At 42.1% G+C, this 14,616-nt stretch overlaps 1 protein-coding gene across 2 annotated transcripts in view; it reads left to right on the plus strand.

The window, feature by feature from the left end:
- LOC111156870 (microtubule associated serine/threonine kinase family member 4) overlaps positions 1–14,616 on the plus strand; it is a 555,459-nt gene that overhangs the window by 249,604 nt on the left and 291,239 nt on the right. Inside the window, exon 4 of one of the 2 annotated variants that reach the window (XM_022517982.1) lies at positions 2,184–2,258. The exons of the other annotated variant lie outside the window; for it this stretch is intronic. Coding sequence (XP_022373690.1) covers positions 2,184–2,258 — 75 coding nt within the window. The remainder of the gene's footprint in view (positions 1–2,183; positions 2,259–14,616) is intronic. 2 annotated transcript variants of the gene reach the window in all.

A 14,616-nucleotide genomic window follows, 5' to 3' on the forward strand; every position in this document is an offset into this window, starting at 1 on the left:
AAATGAGATAAAATGGAAACCAGGTTTCAAAAACCTGTCTTCCCCACCACCCCCCTCCTGGAAGGATGTGCTTACTCTCTTTCAACTGGCCTTCCACAGGGGAGGGAGTTTAAGATTCAGATTCTAGTTTTATTATCAACATCTGCCCCCTGCTGAGTTCATGGTGCAATTAGCTAATTAAAACAACAACAACAACAACAACAACATTTTCACCTTGCAGTGAGAAGAAGAGCAATAAACCGCAGGCCTAGGATTTAGTTAATTTGCACATTGACTGTAATTGTATATTTAACGCCAGGATTAATTTTTTTCCTCATAAGTGGAAGCCTGGCACTGTGCATTGGAACTCTTAAATCAGTTGTAATCATTTCACAGGGAGGTTAATAAGGGCAGATAGATCTCCAGATATATTAATGAAGCTATTTATTTGTTTCTATCAAATGACTTTTTTTTAGGAAGAAAAAAACCTTAAAACCACTTTTTTATAAGCCATTAAATTTAAAGGAGACTTTTCAAATCCAGCTAAATAAATAATCTCGTGACTTAAAAAACAAAGAGTAGGGGTACCTGGTTGGCTCAGTCCATTAAGCTTGTGCCTTCGGCTTGGTCATGATCCCAGGGTCCTAGGATTGGGTCCTGTGTGGTAAGGCTCTCTGCTCAAAGGGGAGCCTGCTTCTTCCTTTCCCTCTGACCCCACCCCATGCTCTTTCCCCCTTTCTCTCTAGCTCGCTCTCAAATAATAAGTAAAATCTTTAAAAAAAAAAATCACAAATCTATTTCTCCTGCAAAACTATTGATTGTTTTGAGTGAGAAGTCATACTCAGTTTTTTGTTTTTGTTTTGTCAAATATTCAATGCATTATTGAGCATCATTTTTGCTGTTAAAACTCTGGTACATTTTCTAGGTCAGCTGAGATTTAAAACTATTTCCTTGGATTCTTTCAGAAGAGAGTAGGGAAAGAATGCATGTTGGCAGAGCAGTTACTAGGAAAAACATAATTCTGACTTGCGGTCTGCTACTTAATGACATTTCCTTTTTGAAAGGTAAGCATTATACTTTGGACACTGAAGTAGTAGTTGTGGGCATTCCAAGTGGATGTGATTGATCCACATGTTAAAAGTAATAGAGCTGTTATTCCTAGAAGAAAAAGAATTCTGAAGTGTTATAATGGAGACACTGCATTCTCACTTACGTAGAAGGCCTTGTGCTCTGCTCTGTGAACAGAGCTGAGCTGACACTAACACTTCTGCTCCCTGTGTCTCTCACTTTGAGACCTTCTCTCTGTTGCTTTCATCTCCCCATCACTGAAGTTGATGCTCACGGTGGATCAATCATGTTTGCTTCTTAAATTCTTGAGAGAATGGAGAAGCAAAACTCTGTACGATTTATGTGGACCCCTATCCTGAATTTGCCCTCTAAAATATAATTTCTTGGAATTTTTATTTGGTGTATGTGTTTGGCATGAAATAAGCAATGGGGAAGTGTTAAGTCTTTCTGTGGGATCCGTGTGTCCTCTATATATACAGGAGTGTTAATAAGACTGGTCAAAGGAGAGACCACCCTTCTACATAGATTAAATTATTAACTTAATGTTTGGTCTCTATTGGGGCCAGTAAAATGTAAGTGCATTCAGGGACAGAAATTTTGGTGGCTGCCAGGCACCAGGAATTCTGCCAGGATGATGCAGAGAGATGGGAGATGTTTCATGTTTTTGAGGAAGACTATGATTCCTGTGTCATTTTGGTGAATCATGGGTGCCAAGTCTAACTCTTAAGGGTGCTCCTTTAATGCCTTTTGCTGTTCCAGGAAGATCAACTTCATGTTCAGGGAAACCGGGTTCCAGTTCTCCTTAGTATCCTTAAAATATAATGAGAGACAGTATCAGATAAGGGAAGGATGAAGGTTTGATGGGAAATGTCTGGATGCTGGGCTGTGTTCATAACCTTATTACTCGCGTGTATATATAAGGCCGTTTTTAACAAAAGAACTCAGGACTTGAATGTGGCATGTGCTTCTGTGGGGGAAAACCTTGTGTTTTTATTATTGGGTATCAGCTGAAAGAAACAAGTACAGTGCCGTTAAATGCTGTCCCTCTCCCTTTTCTGACCATTTCCCATCATCCCATGCCCCACCTTCTCCCCTTCCCGTCTCTTCTTCACACCCCATCTTCCATTCACTGTCAGGAAGGGCAGCCTCCGAAGAGCCATTTCAACTCAGCCCGACATCGGCAGAGACTAGTGGACCCAGCGGCTTCAAAAGTGAGTGTGTCCCGTCGCCCCAGGCGGCACGTGTGCATGGTGGTGTGGTTCCTCTGTGCAAAAGGAGGTTGTGGGTTTTTATATATGCTGGTGTAATTGAAGGTCTCGGAGGAAACAAAGTCTGCTCTAGGAATTCAAGGCCATCCGTACCAGAGGAGTTCTGGTTTAACAACCAGCCCTGAGAAAAGCAGAACCCTGATCGGCAGCATTTGCCGGTTTCTGGGGCTGTTTCCTCCGCAGCCAATTTCAAGACCCACGGTGATACAACTGACCTCACAGCGGGAAAGAGATGCTCCGGAGAGCACTGTTGCGTGGTTCGTCTACCATACCGCTGAAACTGACGTCAGCTGTAGTGAAACAGAGCAGCCGCATTAGGAAGTGAGTCCGTTTTGAGCCTCTTTTATGGTTGATTTCAATGTAATGTATTTAACTCCACATTTAGATATTTTACAGTCATAATAACGGCTGCGTTCTGACTTGGACAACTCCTGACACCTGACAGCTTGGGGAGGGTGGGCTCCAGGGCCGCAGCCATGTGTTATGTATGTGTTGAGAAAAGTCTTAGGCCAGTGCAGTCATGCTCAGTTCTTCACTTGGTCATAGTCAAAAGGCCAAGAAGCGCTGGGTCATGCTCAGCTCTCAGGTTTGATAGATAGCAGTAGCCACCGAAGAGTGGGTGAAGGTTTGGGTAAAGGCTTGCTAATCCCACACACCTCAAGTTAGTCACGGGCTGTGCTGCTGTACACGGACTTTCATTGAACACACACGTGTGAACAGACAGGCACAAAGCGTTCCTGCAGCCACCTGTCCTCTAAATCCAGTGAAATCCCTGGTTTCTGGCCCTTTAACGGCTCCAGCCGGATCTTTCTGGAGAAGTTCCACGCAAGGTCAATGACCTGACAACTTCTGGCAGGCAGGATTCTCTCACCTCTGTAGTGGGCATCAAGCAACAGAGCTCCTCTAAGTCACCTCTTAGACAGGAGGCCATTGTGCATTTGGTCCTCCTGTGTCAGTCATGCGGGTACAAGTTACAGGCTTCCCTACATTCGTAAGCCCTGCCCGTGCAAGGGTGAAGAATGGATTTCTTCATTCTAGATGGATTTTGCCCACTTACCTTGAATATCACGAGTTTCAATAGTGACAACCTGTGTGTACCATCCATTATGCCCATCAGCAATGAAAACCTCTTACATGATGCCATTTTGTAAACTCTCCAGTGTTGACTAAAATGGTGATACCTCTTATCTAAGCCTAGCTGACCACTCTGAGGGAAGTAAATTGTGGTCAGGGCCACTGACTGTGTATAGGGGATGATTTTATCCCGTACCTAAAATTACACTGCCCATGGTGAATATTTGGAAGTGGACTCCAGATGTCATAACCCTTTGTTACACGTATTAAGGGCCTAGGGTACCCACTCCCCAAGCTCCTCTAGACAATTCATTTTATGCTCATAATTCTTGTGATGAAGTCATGGAAGTCTTCTAGGGGTGTGAGGGGTAGAAATAAACCAGCTTTGAAGAACCTGGACGGTTGCATCATGTAAGATGTGAATTTTGCTGGAGTAGAACATAGATCCCTGTAGACTGGGTCTTTCTTGGGCCAGACCGAAGAGATTTAACTAATGAGGCCCTGAAGCATCACGCTGTGCACAGCCCAGACTTCCTGATCAGTGGTGTTCTAAGGACTCCACTTAGCATATGCTTTGGTTCCTCTTTGTTTTTCATGTATTCATTTCATTCTTCCTTGGCATTTTCAGAAATACTGTGCCTTGCCATGCAGTGTAAATTACACTGTGAGTTAGCGGATTTTCTTTTAATGGTAGTGAGGGTCTTTTTGTTTTGTTTTGAGCAAGGATCATATTTTTTTGTTTTGTTTTGTTTTGTTTTGTTTTTGTTTTGTTTTGTTTTCAGAAAGACTTTAAGTCATTAAGCTCCTGTAGAGAAGTTATCTGGTGCTTTCATGTGCATGTGAATAGGTTCAGCCCTGTTACCAAGCAGGTTTTAAAGGTCTGCTCCTTGTCTCCCCAAAACACTGCAGTCCTAGAAATTTTAGAAGGGCCTAAAAATCTTTTCTAAATTGCGAAGTGATGGGGAAGCCACTGTTAGCTGTGTGGATATGTTACTTGGACAATAAATAGCAAATGGAAATGTGCATCTGTGTAGCCGGTGACCTTTCATTAGAAGCACGTTGCTTTAGAATCTGCACTGTATCATTTTCAATTCAATAACCCGCGCTGTAGTAAAGAACTCTTGCAAATTATAGGTGCCCGTGTTGTGGGGGTCAGAAACAATTTATGGTAAACCAGCTGCCAGATCTTCTGAGGGCATTGATTTTGTTCTGAGTCAGTGTTGTGTAATCTCAAAAGAAGTGTGATCAGGTAGAAATGTTTAGTTTCCCCATAGCAATATGGAGTGATGGGAGAATAAACTGGACTGGGTTGTACAGTGAGCTTTGCCATCAACCAGCTCTTGTTAGCCACTTAACACAGAGCCTTCGTGGCTCTAGATTTTCTCATCTATTTAAATGAGAATATATGAAATGTTCTCTTAATCAAATTAAGCAATTATTTTTCTTTTCCCTCAAGGCTATTTATAACATCACTTTACCTTTTAGTCTTGAGATTTTTGAATGGCATTTCTCAATCCTAAAATCCCTCCACCAATGACATCATTCCTCATTACTTGCAAAGCATTATTATTAGGCAGTCTTCTATCACTGTCTTCAGTGGAAGTTAATTTTTAGAACAGAATTACATTAAAGCTATGGGGAAAATATGGACCAGACATAAGGGGCTCATTGTCTGCTCAAGGAATTGGCTTTTTTTTTTCTATAGCCTGGATTTTTTTTTCCCTTAGTCTTAGAAAGCCTTTTGTGCTTTAAGTATAGGAAAACAAGCTTTTAAATCTCTTTTATTTGAATAAGAGTAAAGGGTTAGGAAGAAATCAAAGGTAAGTAATGTGCCTCTGATTGGCTAAGCTTGTCCACTGGGAATTTCTAACTAGGCTTTCACTTTGAGAATGTGCTCACCTGTCTGTCCCCCAGTATGAATGCTGGAACACAGTAAATGAACAAAGAATGAAGCAAAACGGGCAAGAGGAATAATAGTTCAAAGACCGCAGAGCAGTTATTTGTGGAGCTGGTAAAGGCCTCTGTTAAATAAAAATCAATTTGATATGGAAGCATCAGGGACACAATGTGGGGAGACGGGAGGTACACAAGGAAAGAACACAGGAGAGTACAGAGGATTGCTTTTCAAATCCTCCGGCATTTCCCCACAAAAAGATGATGAAGATTTATTTTAGATGAGCTGTCATTTTCCATCAGAAGCTTTGCTGATCCAGAATAAATAGGTTCATAAAGACTGTACTTAAAATTTGAGCATGTGAGGGTAAATAATGGGAGGCACAGCATCTAATAAATTTCAAAACCAGAAGGTATTATAACATTCTCTCTTCCTGTAAAAACAAACCAAATGTTCTGCTTGCGCTGACTATCCAACTGCCAGAAACCCGAATATAATTCTAAACTACATTGTTTTAGTCGGCTCCACGGCCCGAAAATCCTTTCTAGTAATTCCCAGCTATTTTTCTACCTTTTCTAATGAGAATAAGGTTTATAAAAACTGGGCTCCCCTGCCGGGAAAATCAGCCCAGAGCTCTCTCAGAGCAGATGGCCTTCTCTTCTCATGACCGTAAACGTTTTAGGATTGATCCCTTTTTTTTCATTTTTTACCTATCTGAAGAGTAAATGTCTTTGAGACCTTAGAAACCCACTGCTCAGAGAGGACAAGAAGCTACAATGACCAGAGTTCTCGGTTGCAGAGATGAAGTGGAATGATGGCCGCGGAAACCAAGGCATTGCGTTCCTGTCTGTAAGAGTAGAAGAATATAGGTTGATTTTTGAGCACTAAGGGGTTTGGTTTTAAAAATGTCTACAATTTTGAGCTTTATTGTGCATTGGGTTTCTGGATGGTAATTAACACCTTCCTAGTCCCAGGAATTTCAAGTGTTAAAGAATAATTTCTTTTTGGGGGGGTTGTAGTACTTGTTACTCTATTTAAGGATGTTGGAAGAGGGGGAAGGAATTGGGAAGACCAGTTGCCATAATTTCTTAGAGTATTTTAGTCACGTAAAGTGTTGTATTATGTTAAAAAAAAAATTAACCAAGGCTCTTGGAGGTGGTAGATTTCTATCAAATTTTTGAGGTTGGGGCGCCTGGGTGGCTCAGTGGGTTAAAGCCTCTGCCTTCGGCTCAGGTCATGATCCCAGGGTTCTGGGATCGGGCCCCACAGTGGGCTCTCTGCCCCGTGGGGAGCTTGCTTCCTCCTCTCTCTCCTTGTTTGCCTCTCTGCCTACTTGTGATCTCTGTCAAATAAATAAATAAAATATTTTTAAAAAAAAGAAATTTTTGAGGCTGTTTATAGTTTTCGTTCATTAGTTTTGACATCAGCCATCCACAAATTGCCTTTGGCCCCAGTTAAAAGGGACACGGATCTATATCTGAAACTTACTAACTATGACTTTGGGCCAGTCACTTAACTCATCCAAGGAAAGCCTCAGTTTCCTCATCTGAAAATGGGGGAACAAAATAATATCCATCTTACCAGCTTCTGACGAGTAAATGAGATAATGGATGAAAAGTTTTTCCCACACAGCCAGTTAAGGAATAAATTGGAGCTATCCTTTAAATTACAGTTAGTGTTATCAAGGTTACTAGTTCATAATTATTCAACTAGAATTTTCCTCTTATTTTGTAAAATACGGGGTTAGGACTAGATGATTTTTTGAGGTAAAATGTCTGCATTGTTTAAACTCTGTTCTACTTATGAGTGCACTCAGCAGTTAGGCTTGGAGGAATAGAACTTGCAGGACTGGTTGCTTACTTTCAAGAATGTAATAAAATTAGCAAACAAATAAACCCAAGACAATTGCAAATTGTATGGTTAACAGTATCAGTATGGTACTGGGTATTGATTTTGAACTGAGGGAAATCTGTGAGCGGCAGTCAGAAAAGATTTCCTAGATCTCCTGAGTTTTCATCTGGTTCTTGAAGGAGGAACAGGACATTGTAAACAGCATGAATGCAGAGGTCAGCACTCCGTAATGCACATAGGAAAGCTGTCTGCCGTATGGGAATGGGGGGAGTGTGACATGAGGGCGATGTAGAAGGTATGCCCTTGATGTGACCGTCCATGAGTGGGAATGCACAGAGACTTTGGGATCAGGCAGACGTGTACTAGCTATGAGACTGACAAGTCTCCTCTTTCCTCAGCAGTACACTGGGGGAATAACACTGTCTCCCTCATTAAGAAGGTTGTTGGACTAAAATGTCTGATACAGCCATTCCACAGAGTGATAAGGCTGTTTGGGGGAGTAAACTGGCAGCTCTTAGTTAAACTGAGCATGGTCTGCCCTGTGACCCTGACATCTCCATCTGGAAAAAGTGGCCTCTGCCAAGGACGTGTGCACAGATGCCTCTTGCAGCACTGTAGTTGCTCCAGAAAGTTCAGGGGTATTGTGAGTGTAGACAGTTGAGAGAATGGCTGGGAAAATAGGGTGGATGCCTTCCTGAAACTTCCAGGAGGTAGAATCAGCAGCCCAGAGACATGCAACAATGAGGACAGAGCTGAGAATATGTCACTGTGTGAAAACAAGTTTAGAAACTCAGTTCTGTTGTACCACACTTCTGTCATCAATTAAAAGTACATGCACACCAGGGGCGCCTGGGTGGCTCTATCAGTTAAGTGTCCAACTCTTGATCTCAATCCGGGTCTTCTTGATCGTGGGGTCATGAGTTCAAGCCCCATGTTGGATTCCACACTGGGCATGGAGTCTACTTAAAAAAAAAAAAAAAATAGATGCCCACCATATAATTGACATTTTCCAGGAGCTGATACAAATAGCTGAATATCCATCCGGGGCATTAGGAGGGTAACTTGGAGTCAGGGAAAGAGTGGATGGGGAGCGGGGGCACCGAAGTAGAAAGTATTGTAAATAAGCCGATGGGTAACAAGCATATGCTCCAGGCCGAGCAATATGATTACCTCTGTCCCATCCTTTGCACTTGAATCTCCCCAAGCAAAATTAGATAGGCCAGGAGATAGGCTATGAGGGAGGCTTCATGCTGCAGAAGTGGGAGCAGCCTCGTGTGAGGGGAGTATCGCGGCTACAGATCATGGAAGAGCTAACACGCAGCCAGGCATGTGCCAGCGTGGTTCCCCGTGCTTTGCACACCGGACCGACTTCTTTCCTCTCAGCAGCCCGAGGAGGGTGGTGGTACTATGAGTGTCCCCCTGCAGGCGAGGAAACTGAAGCATGATGGAGTTAAGTCTCCTGCACAAGATCACTTAGCTGGTGACATAGAAGCCAGCATTCAAACGCAGTCACCCTGGCTTGGTTGGAGTCCCTGTTCTGCAGCATGAAGTCTGGCTGTCTCGTGAGGGACACAGCTGAAGTGCTGAGGGACGAGTAGACACTTTCCCATACACAGTGCCCTCGGCACATGCTGGGCGCTTGCAAATTTGTGGATAAAGTGTGTGTGTGTGTGTGTGTGTGTGTGTGTGTGTGTGTGTGTGTGTGTGTGTGTTTTTAATAGTGTGTGCTTGGGGTGTCCATGTATATAGTACTTTTTATGTGAAATATCAACTCAGAAGTGTACAGCAGGGTGAATTTCCACAGACTGAACAATCTCGTGCAGCCAGCTCGCAGAACAAGATACAGAAGGGGATGGGCAACCCTGCTGCACAAAAACTTTTGTCATTTTTACTGGGCACTAAGTTTATAATGCTGAAAAGTGACACCGCGAAACCTATAAGCCTTTAAAAGCCAAAACAATGGAAATATAAAACATTCCAAAAAGTTGCTACAGCTTATGGGTGTTTCTAAAGAATAGGGAAAACAAAACAGAACAAAACAAAACCTACCTTCCATCGATTTTACCACAGCTAGTGACTTGTGTTAAAATGGGCTGAGGGCCGTAGACAACTCATGAAGGAAAGCAGGGAAGTCTGTCCGTGAATTTCAGGCAACCCCCTGCTGTTAAAGCATATAACAGACTGGGCAGCAGACGTCAGTTAGACATAAATAGATAGGTGAAGGCTGTTAGGGTTTGGATCGTAAGGAAGACCCTCCAATGGGAGGATCAATGGTATTTTCATCTCTCCCCTCCTAGTTTTTTAACTCTTTGGTGGTCATTCTCAACTCCTGTGGACTCCATGTACCAGTTGACAGGGCATAGCTATGACAGTAAACATCACACTCAAAGAATAATGTTTTCCCGCGAGACAAATGATTAATTCCCTTTTTTTCGTGGCCACGTAAAATCTCATGTTGAATTTTGGGACCATGCTTATACAGAGATCTTCTGCCTGGCAATCTGTGCAGAATTGTTCACTGCCTTTGGCAGGACGGCACAGAGAGGTTACCTAACTTGTCCAAGGTCACAGAGCTAGTACAAGGTGAAGCCAGGACTCACACGCAGTTACTCCCTGTGCATAGCCTCAAATGGTATCTGCCTTGCCACCACCGTCTTTATAAAGGGCGCTGTGCCTCTTTCCTAGGGGACGCCCTGTACCAGCCAGTATTTCTCAGGGTCACAAGGAAGGCAGCCACTATCCTTAAGGTGATGTTGTTTTTGCCTCAAGCGTCGGATAAAGTCTTTGGTCTCCATACCACTCTCTTCCACCTGATAACACCACTGCTTTGAATCTCTGTATTGCTGCAAAACTGTCTGTAAAATGTTTATTCTCCTATGATTCCTAAGTGTGTTTATCCTAATTTATAAGGATTCTGGCTTTTACAGAATTCCACACTCCTAACAATTCAATCAAAAAATCAGCAAAAGGCTCCCCATTTTTTTTTTAAGGCTAACATCTCTCTACTTAGATACATACAAGAATTCCAAGGGAAGTGGATTCCCATTACTACTTCTCTATGTAGTGTTATATAAATCTGGTACTAAAGCATTCAGAATTACAGTGCTAAAACGTGTCTGTTGGAATTCAGTTCCAGTAGCATATGCTTACTATCCGTTTTGTAGTTAGGCACTGGGATTTAGGGCCTGGATTTGAAGGTGATTACAGCCTGCTGCCTTTTGAAGAATTCCTACCTAGTCTTCTAAAAACATATTTTTACTGAGATATAAATGTATTTTAAGCTTGATATTGTCCCACAGATCTTAGACACTGATTCTTCTTCTGTAAGAATAACACAAAACCAAAATGTGCGGTTGTCTGTGAACTTTTACGCACTGAGTATACGCACATAACAGCCCCCTCCCCCCAAAACACACAAAAAAACCAGCATTAGCAACACCCCAGAGGATCCCCTTGTTGCAGTTTCAGAATGTTTTAAATTTCTATTTTTTGTTGTCGAAGTTTTATGTCTTTCCTGGTACTGCATTCCAACATCTGATTTATTATCCAGTAAATGGTATTTGGTTTTATTTGCCTCTGATTTTTAAGAAAAGGATGGGATTGAGCTTCAAAACACAGGTAAAAAGAACAAGCCTATAAAGATCACAATCATTGTGGCTTTCAGAATTTCAGTTGCTAGAATTTCTACTTCAAGTCTGCTTGCATGTTGCAACAGAAAACATGAAGGAGGAAAAAGTATTTAGTTTGGCCCATCCCTCTTCTCAAACATAAATTCTTAGGGTGTGATCTCTCTCCATTTTTTTCCAGCTGGCAAAGGTTAAGCGTGTATAGGTGCCTTGATTGGTTGTAGCTCAGCCTCTTTTGTCCTTAGGTGGGTTCCCCAACACCCCCCCCGCCCCCACCAGCCAAGGGCTTTAAAAAAATCCTGAATTACATTTGTGGACTTTTCTCAGACTATTCAGAGTTGTGCTCGCCAAAGATGTGTATAACAGGTAATTGGCCAAAATGAGATTAGCAATTTATTTGGAGGACAGGTGTAGGAAATCCTTTTAATTTAGAGGTGAAAAGATTACAAAATGGGTTAAGTACAGGGTACCCAATTTGGCTCTAGATTTATGAGGAATTACTGAAATCATCCCTTTGCCTTCAAGGATTTCTGTATCCTCTGTGCCTCTCTATCCCCCAGCCCTCAGGCAAAAGGAAAAACAGATCAAAACTTAAATAGCAACTCTGAAAAAGTAATGTAGACATTTAGCCAGGCTACTCTTACCTTGACCCTGGAGATTCTGTGGATCCTGATAAGGTTTTGGAAGGAGTGTGTTTCTTAATACTTGGGAAGAGCGTTCTCAACAGCTCAGACACACTTGCTGGCTAATGCTCATGGACCAGGATATCGTTTTGGTAGCTGGATTGCTTATCTAGCTAACTCTCTTGCCTCTCTTAACATTTCTACATTAATTTGGGGGGGGGGTGGCATTCCCTTGCCATTCCCACACACACATTTATCTACTTACTGCCTGAAAAAGAGATTTAATGGTGATGTGCCCAAGATGACTTTCTTTGTATTTATTCTGCTCAGGAGTCACTGAGCCTCTTGGATATGTGGATGGATGCCTTCTATCATTTTTTTTTTTTTTTTTTTGAAAGTCCTAGGCCTGTATCTTTTCAAAGAAATGTATCTTCTACCTCATTTTCTTTCTTCTCCTTCTAGGACTCCATGTATACCTATGTAAGCTGTTTTATATTGTCACGTGGGTCTTAGATACTCCTCTTGGCCTTTGGTTTTTGTTTTGCTTTGCTTCTCCTTAAACTTAACTTTGTTTTGCCCAGTCAGCTGGTAAGTCCATTTCATTCTGGTGTCCTGTCTTTCAGTCTCAGTCTCCCCTTTTGTTCTTCATTATTACTGCAGTTTTTACCTCTATACAGAAATTTCCTATGTTTCCTACATGTTCATGTTGTCACGCATGTTTACCACTCTATTCTTTAGCATAGTTCTTTTTGAGTCTTGGTCTGATAACACCCAGATCTTGGTTATCTGTGTATCTGTGTGCACTGCCTGTTTCTCTTCTTATCTATGGGTCACAGCCGTGCCCAGACCCAGCTCTAGTGGAGAACGGAATGACTCAGCACCCTTGATCAAGTGGTGTGATATTGAAGAGACACGCTTTTTCCAGACCTAAATATTATTTACCTCACTTTCTACTTACTTATTCAAAAAGTTTGACCTCCTCAAAATTAGGGACTCACAAAGAAGTAAAATCTCCTATTTCTCAGTCTTCCTTTTCTACTTGGGAATACAGACAATGACAAGAATATAGATAATGACAATGTTGCTGTTACCTTAACAATCAAAACCAGCTACAATGCTGTAGCTTAACAAAAAATAATTTAAAAAGCTAAGGGCACAAGTAAACCTAAAAAGAAAAGCAAATTCCAAAAAGTGATAAACTCTTGAAGCAGGAGGCCCACAGCTAGCTCTCAACCATGATAGAATGGTGGGACAGGGGGGAAACAGCCAAACCTCCACTTTTCATTTTTCGTTTTTCTTCATATCTTCATTCACATTGTTGAGAGTATTGGTCTCTTATGATTGTCTACATCTGAAGTGGAAGTCCAAGTCTCAGAAATAGGAAATTTGTTCAGGGAGATCAGGAAGTGGGCCAGTAGTGCAAAGAGAACAAAGAGAAGTCTTGCCCATTGATAAATAGGGGTCCAGCTCTGTTATTCCATTGCTGTTATAAACACATGGATGTAGTAATGGTTTTTATTTACTGTGTTTGTCTGGCACATGCACTCTAGGCCTATGGAATAGTAGTGTTCTTATTCTTTGCGTTTCATTCCTTAGAGATCTGATCACTGTGATGCACCAGTATTTGTGTAGCTCTTGTTTGCAGTCTCCTCTTGGATTAGTTGTGCAGTCTTGCCAGGTGTGGTAGGGGACACTTGATTGAATTACAGCATAGGTCACCTCGAGGGTTCGTCATAGTGCGATACAAGACTGTGAAATTCAAAGCTCCTGACTGCAGTGACTGGCATATTACATGGCAGTAATTTGGTCTCTGCTTTTCCTATGGTCATCCTAACGTTGTACTAAAAAGAGGGCTCGGTTAAGCCTGCATTTCTCAAAGCATGTTCCATGTGCATGCCTTAAGTGGAGTTCCCCCCTCAAAGTGTTCCGTGAACCCATTATTTTGCAGAGCACTGTTGACTGTGCCCCTTGCTCTGGTTAGGTAAAATGCTAGTAATGGGAAAAATCTTGCAACAAGTAAACACTCTGCCCTGTGTTTAATGATGTGCTTCTCCAGCTTAAATGAATACAGAGCCTATCGTCCAGAAACCCATTAACCACATTCACTGGGAAATGTGAAGTTATGGGGACCCTCTTGCTCTTTATTCCAAAGACTGTGAATAATTCATATGACTGCCATTCTGTAACCTGGAAACCCTCCTCGCCGCTGCTTCCTAATAAGGAAACTTTCATTTTTGGAGGAAAGCGGAGCTCTAACCCAGAAGGCTATCTGATGACAGTGTTATTGTTTAGGGCTTCCCACTTACAACAGTGTTAGTGTTGTAGTGCTATGTCATTGTAGGGTAATCTGGTCTTAGCTGCCTAACTTGTCCAAGGACTGCCCTAGTTTGCTAGTCCAAGAAAATAAGCTAGGTCAGCTGTCATATCCCTCCAAATGAAAAAAGACAGCTAGCTGCCTGGACTGCAATTGGAAGGAAAGGTCAATCAATATATTACCTTTCCTTCAGTGTGTTCCTTGCCTGCCAGCTGAGTTGTGCCTTCTCAGTTGTGGTGGTAATCTCTTATGCTAAATTTTATTTTAACCTTGCAAATAGGTTGAAGGAAGGGCACCGTTAATAACGTCTTCTCTTAGACACCTCTGAGCATATTATTTGGGCCAAACCTTGGCCCCAACTCCTCCTCCCCTTCGCCCCAAGCCCAGCACCATCTTGTTTAGATGGAGAGTTATGCAGTTAGCTGCTTTTATTTATTGTGGGAATTTCTCCTAGAGCTCGGCCATGCTCTTGCACAGACAGAATGCAAACATTTTTGTGATTTTTGACAGTAGCTGGGATCTATGTGGAATAGGGGTTTTTCAAAACATTTCTCAGTCAATATGTTTACTCTCCTTCACCAGCCATGCGGTGTGACACGGTGCATCACCAACACTTGAAATAGACTGCAACAGGAGGTCAGAATGGAGCATAGATTTTCCAACACAGCATGTTAGATGAAATGATTTTGTGTACTTTGAAGTGGAAAATTCAATCAGAATTTTCCACACTTTCTAGTTAAAGCAACACTGTTATTTATTGATGAAAAGTAGACTACGAAAAATACAGAATGCAGAGTAGACAACAAATCTAGCCTTATTCCCGGTCAGAGCAAGAAATAACCTTCTCACTTGTGATTTAATGAAGCCCACACGTGCTAAAAAAGGTCTGCTTAAGATATGCACAATAGAACGCTTGGAA

This window comes from Enhydra lutris, unplaced genomic scaffold, assembly GCF_002288905.1.
Source record: "Enhydra lutris kenyoni isolate GAN:26980312 unplaced genomic scaffold, ASM228890v2 scaffoldscaffold50, whole genome shotgun sequence".
NCBI classification, from domain to species: domain Eukaryota; kingdom Metazoa; phylum Chordata; class Mammalia; order Carnivora; family Mustelidae; genus Enhydra; species Enhydra lutris.